This window comes from Syngnathus scovelli, chromosome 4 (genome assembly GCF_024217435.2).
Source record: "Syngnathus scovelli strain Florida chromosome 4, RoL_Ssco_1.2, whole genome shotgun sequence".
Classification (NCBI taxonomy): Eukaryota; Metazoa; Chordata; class Actinopteri; order Syngnathiformes; family Syngnathidae; genus Syngnathus; species Syngnathus scovelli.
Window position 1 is genome coordinate 10,957,759 of NC_090850.1, and position 10,994 is coordinate 10,968,752.

Sequence of the window (10,994 nt, forward strand, 5' to 3'; positions counted from 1 at the left end):
ATATTACAGTATGTTTGAGTTCAAGGTTGACAAAGGTTTTGTTTTTATTAGGGTAATAAATCAGTCATTTTTATGCATATTTCTAAATAAATAATGTGATTCACCAAACTCATTGTTGGGGTCCCCCCTGGCAGAGGAGGGATTTGTACCGATACGAAAGAAGCCTTAATGCAATGTACGGATGTATGTTCAAATGATACTCTCCTTTTAATCCCATCTCTGATAAGGAAAAAATGTCTATGAATTTATTAGCAAGAGACTCAGTGGCCAGCGGACTGCAAATGGGCTGTGTTGAGGCAACAGTCTAACAATGGCAAGAAGCTATTGAGCACTTTTGGAAGGCCTGCAGCTACCAGTTGGAGTTATTGACGTCGGGGGAGGGTAGTTTGCACACAAGGCCGTGAAGGTATGATGACAATTAACTTCCCCTGGCTGGCCCATCAGAGGAAACATTTGAATAAGAAGCAGGAGAATAAGAATCAGTGGGGGATGGTTGTCTACAGTTAAATCGTCACAGTCAAATCATCACAGCAGCTACTGTTAACATGAAATTTTGGTTACTACTGTTAAAAGTTTATTGAAATGACAGAAATATTTTTAGAACAGCTTTTCTCTTTATAAGTGTCACTACAATATTGCTTCCAAATGGGACCAATGTGACCATGAGAAGACTTTTAATTGAAAATAGGGGTAAAATAGAAATATGTTAACAATAAAACTATGTTAGCTAATAGTGAATATAAATGAAACTTAAGCAAGAGAGCAGTAACAGTAATGAAGGTAGATAGATTTACAATTCATGAGATGCAATAAATGTTCATTTGAAAGTAAAATTCGACACTCAATTTTTAAACCATGGCTCTTACTTTCATTGCATGTGATATATAGTTGGCCTCATAAGGCTCGCTGTAACAGCAAATCTAATGTGTATAAAAGTAAAATCTCATGACATTACATAATTGCCTCATGCATTTGATTATTATCTATTTCAATCAACCTGCATGTGTGTGTTTGCTGTGTGTGTGTTAAAAGTGTAGACTAATAAACCACTGGTCTGTTGAAAGATGTTTGATAGATACAGAATTGACAGCTTTGGATTTTGTGCAACGTTCCGCATTGTTAGGGGGGCAGATTTGGCCTACCGGCCTTAAATGTACACGTGTACTGTCTCATTGAACTCCTGTCATGTATTTATTTTTTTGCACAAATAGCTGACGCTGTAAGACCCACGTCTGCTCTCTCATTCAATTTCATTCATCTAGCAGGGTGGCAGAGGTTGCATGTTTGTCCTGTTGTGATTGTGTTTGACCTAAGCACATCATATTTCACATTTCATGCAGACAGCTCCACCCAGGGAGTGGTTTCTTTGTTTGGGACTGCATTGTGTGTATTTATGCCGCAAGGAAAACAGTCGTCTCTATATCTTATATGCACTGCTCTGTTCTTTTAGCTGTTCAACCCTTAATAAGATCCAGAAAATACACCACATAAAACGGCCTTCTTTTCACAAAAGCTCAGGATCCTCCAGTACCAACTCATCCACTTGTCTTCAGCACTGGAATCTCATTTCAACCACATCATGACGCAGTCATAGGAAACTGAAACAACAACAATCACGGTTCATTTGACTCTCAACAGCTGAGTCACTTCGCAGACTGATATACACCGCACGCAAAGGTGAAAGGATGAAACTTGAGCTTGCCAGGCACCTTAGGGTTGCTATGACGACAGCAGCGGCTTCCTTTCTCTCAATTGGGGCAGAAAAGCCTCGGGGGACCTGTAAATTAGAAGCTCCACCCAGTTGATTCACAAACTTGCAAACCAGGATACAATCAAGTTATTTCAATACAAACTTGACATTTAACAGTTCTGTCATGCAATCTGGGTTCACTTATTTATATACGTATGTATGTTTGTACTATCCGTGCATAAGATTGGATTTAGTTGCGGGCGTGTCGCTTTTGTTGAGAGGCGTAGAAGCAGGTTTAGCAGGTTGTTCTTTGCGTGAGTGAGTGAGTGCTCCCTCCTCTCACAGGGTGACTCTTGAATCATTCGGGCTGATCACTCAATGAAGATAATTGTTGCTGGAGCACCTGTTCTCGTATGAGAGAGCCCAAGAATAAGGTAAGGATTTACTGGGGAAGGCTTGATTTGTCTCATTGTCCAGCAAAGTACAAGCTAAATGTCAAACTCTAAGATCAATAGACACTTTTCTCATAAATAACCTGTGTGGGAGTATCTGAGTCAATATTTCTAAGAGGAACCCATAACAACAACAGAAGCTCAAACATCCTTACACATTGACATTTTAGAATTAAGTAGTGAAGAGTACATCAACGTAGAATAGAAAAATTGTTAGAAATGTGGCCATGATCTGGCTGTTTATTTTATATTTGCAATTTAAGGATTAATGTTTTGATGAACTCTGAGCAGCATGACAAGGTAGTTAATAAAGCTACAGTCAAAACACAGAAAAACAATTTAGAATAGAGTAATGAGGGTAAAATTATTTAAAAAAGCAAAACTAATTACAGTTAAATAAAACTATCAATTTGAGCCATTTAATTTTAATGGTGGCAAAACCTAATGAGTTGGTTTACTTACATGTTGTACAGAAGTTTGTGAATGGGGATTCATATGAAAAGAATATATGATTGTTTTGCATTTGTCAGTAAAGTTAGGTAATATGTCCACTTTGATTCTTATTTTTCCAGTTAGCTTGAATTGCTATTTAGAATTGGTTTGTTATGTTGTCTCAATTTCTCTAATTATATCCATTTTCTACCATGGAGGGGTTCATATATGCTTTTGAAATGTTTTGAAAACTGACAGAACTCTAAAACTTTAGTGCATATAAGACTAACATCTAGTTACGACACAGAATCCACCACAAGATTGTCAGAGTATCGGTTGAATAAAGGTTGTTTGTTGATTAATTGAATGTTTTAATTGAATCAACTGCTACAGTTAAAAGCACATTTAGATGGTGGATGCATGTTAATGTGGGACAATACAACATCATGGCTGTCTTTATGTACTGCGCTATGAAGAGGACAGCAGGGTTAAAAATCTCATCAGGCTGATCACTTAGTGTCGATAGAGGAAAATAACTCGGACGATTTTAGATCACTTAGAGTCAGTGGGATATGCAGTTCTCTCTGCTGGTAAAGAATAGCATGTCAAAATCATTGAAATATGTTGTCACATAACAGCCATCTCTGAAATAAAGCTTCATTACTTACAGATTTGAGTCTCAAAACATGAGATTTTGATGTATATATTTATTCATATGACAGTTGGAATGCCACCACACCGGTTTGTTTGCAGTCTGACTATGGACCGAGGGAGAAATTATTAGCCAAGTTAAGTTTATTTACACAGCATTTTAACACACAGGAGTCTCCAAAGTCTCCACTGGCCCACAATCCACCCAAAAAAATGACATCCCCTGGTCTAGACAACAAAAACCTCTGAGCAAATCCTTTAATAATTTCCTGACAATGGGCAGGAATGCAATTGGCGGATGACCAATCAAGGGCGTGCCCTGCAACTCGCCTATAAAGTCAGCTGGGATAGGCTCCAACTCAACTCCAACCCTAACGACGAAAACCGGTACAGAAAGTTTGGAAGGGCGGGACTGCAATACAGTGTGACATGTGACGATGTGATCAGATGTGTTAATAAAGAAGATTTAACATTCTTCAATGTATCGTAGATGTATTGGCATGTTCTCTGCTGTATTGTAAGCAAACTTTAGGAGCTTAATTGAGAGTTTGAGGGACCATTAGCAACCCACCACTTGCATTTTAAATATGTGAGCAAAACAAAGACTGTAATGTCTTTAGCAACTAACTGCATGCTTATTTTATTTCATCTCTATATGTTATTTCATTAAAGTTTCATGGAACATACAGTATGAGGTGAGTCAAAAAAGTTCCAGGACTGATGTCATTCAAAACCTCACTTCCATAACCAACACATCTACAAGGAGATTGTGTGGGTGTTTGCTTCGTTCAGTGTGTGAAAATAAGCGAGAGTTGTGTCACGACACCTTGTGACTTGTTCACCATAAAAACACACCTGCTCGGAATAACCTCTCCGCTACAGCAGTACTTTGGTGTTAAATCATGTTTTGTTTCAACCTCATCTCTCTGATAGTGCTAGTTTTTGAAGAATGGTACTTTTTTCTGGAGTTAAAATCAGTTGGCATCCGTCAAATTGTTATTAATAGAAATAATATTTTGTGTGTTTTAGGGGCATACCACAAGGAAGAAATGGAAAGGCATTTTATCATCACCATACACCTGCTGCTATTTGTTCATACTTTTTACTTGGTATCGCTCAACAATACAACCGATTCTCCAGTGCACACTTTTAATAACGACTGGTTGCGTCAGCAAGATCTTGTCGCTAACGAGGAAGGGGAAAATGGGCAGGAAGGTGATGTGTCTCATATGGGAAGAGGCAACAATTCCAGCAGTGTAGTATATGATGAAGAGAATGACGACGAGCAGAATGAAATTGAAACATACGACGATCTGAATGTTGCCATAACTACCGAGCCTCCCACATCCCCAAATGCCTCAACGGTGCAACCTGAACTGTCGGATGATAATACCAACATCACAAACACAGAATCAAAACAAAGCAACGTCAGCAAAACCGAGGGGGAGTTCATGAATTCAACCACACCTGCTGAGATTCCGGATGTCAATCAAAACGCAACCATTTCTCCTGATTTCTCCAATCACACCGATACAAACAACACCACTACCTTGGCACCAGAGATCCTGGATTTCAATGAAAACACAACAGCAGACACAACAACAATAAAGACAACAACCATAACAACATCAGGGAATGAAATGGTGTCAACCAACGTAACAGAATCTAATGACACCAATGTGACAACCACGGCAGCAACAGAGATGAACACAACATCTGCAACATCTACATCAACAGACCTTTTTCCCCTGGAACCCACCACTATGACAACCGTTGCTCCTGAAACACCTGGAGGCAACTTGACAGATAAACAGGCATCTTCAGGGAGCAGCTCAAACGCAGGTAGAGTTGCATTTTTGGATGTCCAAATTTTGTTGAAACCCGAGTTTCTTGTTTTTGTCCACACACAAATTTTGTCTAAGGTCACTAAGAATTGAAATCTAAATATGATACCAGATTGAAAGAAAAAACAAGTGGCATCAATACTATTATACTCTAGTTGGGCCAAAAGGTTGATCCTCAATTTAGGTGTAACGGATTGAACTAGGGGAACTTTATAGTGATATAATCCTCTGATGATCATTTTTAGGTTTGAAGTTTGATATTTAAACTCATTGTTTAACAGCACACAGTACCTATCAGTTGTCACTTATTTGGTTACTATATTCTGTCCACCATCTCACCTATATCCATTTAGTTTTCCACAAGCTGAGGACAAACATCCCTTCTTTCAATAGAAAAGGCTTGGGTTTAGGTTTCAGCTCCTTATTTTGCCTGAAGGCTCCTTTTATAACGTCTTACTCAGCAGGAACAATGATACATTATTTCAGTGGAAAAAAAAACCTGAAATAAAGAGCTGGATTTCAGAGATACCTGATCTGCAGCTACACCGCCATATAAATGATTTTCAAATTCATACTATCTGCATAGTGATACCAAGTGTGAAATCAACTTAAATAATAACAAATAATTTAATCATAGCTAAACAACAATTATGATTGGATTACAACATAATATATCTTGAATGTCATTACAATGCACATAGAGTGGTCATTTCCCAATCTAAAGATTGGGGTTCACTCTCTGTCTAATGTGACAATGTTGAAGTGACCTTGACCAAGATATGAACCCAAGTTGATCCTGATGATCAATACCTAAATGAGGTAAAAGTGTTTGAGTACTGAAGGTAGAAAAGTGCCATACAAGTGTAAGTCCAAGTCCAAAGATGTGTGCCTTTAACGTTAAAACAAACTGCTTCAGAACAGTTTTTCTTAAAGAGGGGAAACTAAATACATGAATAAAAACATGAAATAAATCCTTATGAGTTCAAGCAATTTTAGTTCCTCACCGTTTCCTCCAGAGAGTTAGTCTCCACTGGACCTGGACTGGGTTGCTCAAGGCACAGAATTGTTATCCAGGCAGGTTGGGACGAAATAGCCATTAGATTAGTTTTTGATTAGCCTAATTCAAAAGCAATAAAAAATACATGTGCATGAATTAGACTGGAAGCGACGCTACTAAGAGAAGGGATAGCAAGAGTGGATGACTTTAAAGAGAAGAGTATATTGGTAGAAGGAGGATGAAGATGGCGCTGCTAGGAAAGAGAACTAGAGGAAGACCAGAGAGACGATTGATAGATCAGTAGTGAGGGAAGACGTGAGGGCAGCTGGTGTTATAGGGCAGGATGAAAAAGCTCGGCTTTAATGGAAAAGTATGAGGCACTGTGGCGACCCCTGACTGGAAAAGCTAAAATATGAAAAATTCAAAAAAGGGGAAAAAAAAGGAGCATAATAAGAGCAAAATCAATGTGTTTTTTTCTTAGTAATGTTCCTACTTGTAATCTGAATGTTAGGCGAGGTTTGTATTTGTGTGCATTTCCAGTGGTCTAGAGTCCTAAGTTTAACTTATTCACTGCCAAATATTTTCTGACCCCCAATGGAGTTGGTGTTAGATGTCTGCATCCTGAAAAGACACAACTATACATCACTGGCAGTGAATGAGTTTCATCATTAAGAGATAATATTCAGATCAATTGAGTGGTAACTCCAGTGGTCCGTCTCGTAAAGATATTCAAAGCATGTTTCAGCCAAAGTTACAAAATACTACATTGATGAAATCTCTTTTCGTCCTTCCTTCTAACCCTTCGTTTCCTTATCTTATTCTGAAGGGTGGCCATCTGAGACCAGCAGGAACAAACGGAATGAAGCGTGGGGAGCTATATTAGGAACAGCAGTGGTTGTATCCTTAGTGGGACTGGTTGCATACATCATCCTGAAAAAAAGACACATCAAAGGTTTCTCACACAGAAAACTGGTTGAGGAGTTCCCCTCTGAACCAGGTAAGATGATACAATACATCATAATGCATATGAGTCATATACAGATAAAGTAGACAACGGACAAATAATGTCAGTCTAATATTGGGTCGAAAGATCATTAAAAAAAAAAAAAAGGTTAATCTGAATACACAGTAGAAGCTGTTACTGTATGTAAAACCACTTTAAGTATAAAAGTGGCCTGGTGTTTTTTTTTGTTATTTTGAGCTAGATAAAAAACTAACTAATGAACTCGCTAACTAACTCGCCAACTCACTCGCCAACTAACTCGCCAACTAACTCGCCAACTAACTAACTAAAAGAAAAAGAGCAGCTGATAAAACCAGGCATCGAGTCTAAGAGTTTTGGCCAACACTGCTGTTGTAGAGTCTGATGGTGTTGGGCAGAAATATGTCGGTTGCTCATTACACAATCAGTTTTACTTGGACTAACTCTCTAACAGTTTGAAACAGCACATTGACAAAAACACTGACATTTGTTCATAATTTAAATTGCACACACACATGCACGCACGCACACACTCGTGTAATGATCTCACAGTGTGTAAAAAGAGGGGCATGTACCAAGGCAATTTGCAATCAAGCAAGAAATGTCACTTATGAACTAAAATTACATGCTTAACCTTCTTGTTAAAGTCAAAAACTAAATGTAGGTACACAATGAAAAAGAAAAGAGCACGCTGTTGTATTCAATCTCTAAAGTATGTACCGTGCTATAAATGAATATGAATTTCTGAGTTTCATTTCTGAGTTTACTTGCTTCACAATTAAATCAAGTGTAAGGCTTTTGAGAGCTTTCTTTAATTAATGCCACTTCAATCATGCATATTGACTAAATAAATGGCATGATATATACTATGGAGTATGAAGCATTCTTACAGTGATTGCAGATTAATGACGAATTCTCTTCAATGTACAAGACCTTAGTTTGGCGGTAACGGAATAGATGAAGTCCAAATGTCACAACCATAGAAATTGAAATATGGCTGGTGGCAAAGTAGGACACATATGTCACAGTGGACAAGAAGTCACCAATTTTTAAATGATAAAAGAAGAATGGAACGTAGCTGCACTAGAAAATTGGACAATTTGGGCTGTATTTTTGTAGACAGCGGGAACAAATCCTAATTTTGTGTGAGGGCAAGGCTTGAGTAGGCCAATTGGCAGACCAAGCTGGGTGTGCCGGTGCAGCATGTTGTTGGATGAGTCGACTCAGACCACATCTAAATGCTGGCGCAGGATAGACAGCTGGTTGAACGTGCATTTGGATGGACGTCAGACACATTTGATTTGTAAATATGTGAACAGTGTACTTCACAAAGCAGGTGTACGTTCTGCCATTTCAAGACTATAGTGCATGACGAGTGCAGTCCAGTTCAAGCGAATGAGAAAAAACACTTTAATTTGCGCCCTTTAAGTTATTTTTATGAAACGTCACTCACCTTCCATTCGGTAATTTAGTGTTCCCAAATTTGTATTGAGACAAAACACATGACTTGACATGAGAAAAATCTTTGTCTTGAGTCTTTGACCTCTTCAGTGAGAACATTCACTAAACAGCTGATGATACACAACCAGTGTTTGAATTTTATTTTTTTTAAATATTAGTTTTATAGCTCATCGTATGTAACCTTTTTATGTCCATGTTCATCTTCCAGTTCTGAGATTGGACAACGGTGAACCTTTGGATCTGAATTTTGGTGGCTCATCTTATTACAACCAGGGACTACAAGGAGACAACATTCAAATGGCCAACCTTCCACGGCGTCAGATAAAGTAGAAAGACACATGGACCATGAATCTTTCGACAGGGAGTTTGTTGAATGACAAAGGATTTTAAATATATTTAAATAAGTGCCACTGATAGAATTTCTGGATGAAAAAAAAATCCCTTATTTTTAATTTAATGCCTGCAACGCATTCCAAAATGTTGGGAGGACATGTTTACCACTGTGTTACATCTCCTTTCCAACACCAACGCTTAATAAGCCTTTGGGAACTGAGGACACTGAAGCTTTGTTGGTGGATTTTTTTCCATTCTTGCTTGTTGTGCAATTTAATCGTCCAGGGTTTTTAGTATAATATTTTCTGCTTCACAATTTGCCACACAGGACTGGACTGCTTTTCGGCCAGTCTCGTGCTTGCAATACCTGAAAATAATTTGCCTGGATATGTTGCTCCAAAACATATCTGTGTATTCATTTGGACGTTGGTTGAAAAGGATTTGCAAATATTTGTAATCTCTTTTTTTTTTACATTTTAACAAATGTCCCAACTTCATTGAAATTTGAATTTATAACTGTGCCTGAACAATATAACATTAATGTGTTTACAAAATAAAATGAGAAGCCAATACGAACAATTAACTCATGCGCATTAGTTTTAGCGTGCTACCTTAAGCTGATCCTATTTTGCCAATCTATCTTCCGTCGTCATTCATTAAAATAATCATCTTTCCGCCACCGTCCGTCTTAAGTTGTGCTTTCAGTTGCTGTTAGCCATAACCACACTCCATAACAAGACATGGCTCTCAAAGAAAACCATATTTCAAGTAGCTGTTGGATTTGCAGATTGAGGTTTTGGTATTCCATGAAGTTAAATATTTGGTTGTATGATAGCTGCATCAACAAAATCTTCCCAAACATTCTATGACCTCTACATGTTGAGATACACGACTTCTTTTGTACAGTGGTGTGATGCACCTCTGAGCGTTACATCACATTCACCTACAGCATACCAAGCAGAGATTGTGAAATGCACAGTAGTGTAACAAACTTCTTCCCAATTTCATTGCAATTCTTCTCATGAGCTTTTTTTGACTTTTAGTGACGACCTTCATTCAGCGAGTGTCTCTAATGTCAATATATTTTTTATACTTGGGGAGAATAATTGTTTTGTAGAGGTTTTGTTAGCCAGTCAAACAAAATAAAAACATATTGTCACATGTTTTTTGCCAGATAGACAAGCACTAATGAATGTGGTCTAATTTTGATTCATAAGCGCCAGTTTTGTTAGAACAGCCAATTATAACCCAAGAGCTACGTATGTAACTTTTTGTTGTTCTTTAATCCATTGGTGACAGGTCAGCTTTGTTCTAATTCAGCTTTGTTCTAATTTAACTTTGTTCTAAAATATGACACGATCAATCAAAAGCAGCACTTTACGGCACAGTAATGGGGTGCAGCACTGTTCAAAACTAATGCTGTGTATTCTGCACGCCATATCACTGATTGATTGAAGTTTTTGATCTGTGTTACCGGTCTTGATGTTCCCACCCTTAATGCACATCAATATTCAATTTGCATATCCCCCTCCCCCACTGTAACTATATAAATTGTTTGTATGAGAATTTGCATTTATTTATTTTCCATATATAAAATCTTCAACTGTGGGCAAAAATAAACTGTGGTTGTTTCTAAGTGGACTTGGATTTAAATACACACCTTCACCCCACAGTTCATCACTTCATCCAAAAATGCATGTTTGTAGACTGGTCAGGACTATTGTAGCTGGTGTGGGAAACCCTTCTAAAAAATTTTTTTTCATACCATCTTAAGCCCCTATCTTACTGAACGTTTTTAAACGCAGCAAATGTTTTGTCATCGTCACTCAAGGTCACAAATGTTTGCCAAACGGCTGCCTTAGGTTCACCTGCACTTTTCCCTTGCGACAAGAAAAATCAGTAAAACAGTTGCCATGCGCTTTGCCAACATTTGCAACCTTGGATGAGCCTTGACAACCTCTGCCGTGAAAAAACATTTGTGTGGTTTACTTTTTATATAGCATACAGACAAAATGAATAAAGTCCATATATTGCTTAACGAATAGTAAACTAAAGATCAACTCAGTGAGGTAATCAATCAACAACAGAGTGGATTGTGTTTGATTTTGGAAGTTCCACACTTCACAAAGACAGCTTGGAGTCAATCACAGCG

At 38.0% G+C, this 10,994-nt stretch overlaps 1 protein-coding gene across 1 annotated transcript; it reads left to right on the top strand.

The window, feature by feature from the left end:
* The first annotated feature begins 1,954 nt into the window (after positions 1-1,954).
* On the top strand, positions 1,955-10,478 carry si:ch211-98n17.5 (mucin-15). Its single transcript, XM_049718210.1, has 4 exons — positions 1,955-2,124; positions 4,255-5,067; positions 6,893-7,063; positions 8,718-10,478. Exons 2-4 carry the CDS (start codon positions 4,275-4,277, stop codon positions 8,837-8,839), a joined length of 1,086 nt encoding a protein of 361 aa, XP_049574167.1. The 5' UTR covers positions 1,955-2,124; positions 4,255-4,274; the 3' UTR covers positions 8,840-10,478.
* The last annotated feature ends 516 nt before the right edge of the window (positions 10,479-10,994 follow it).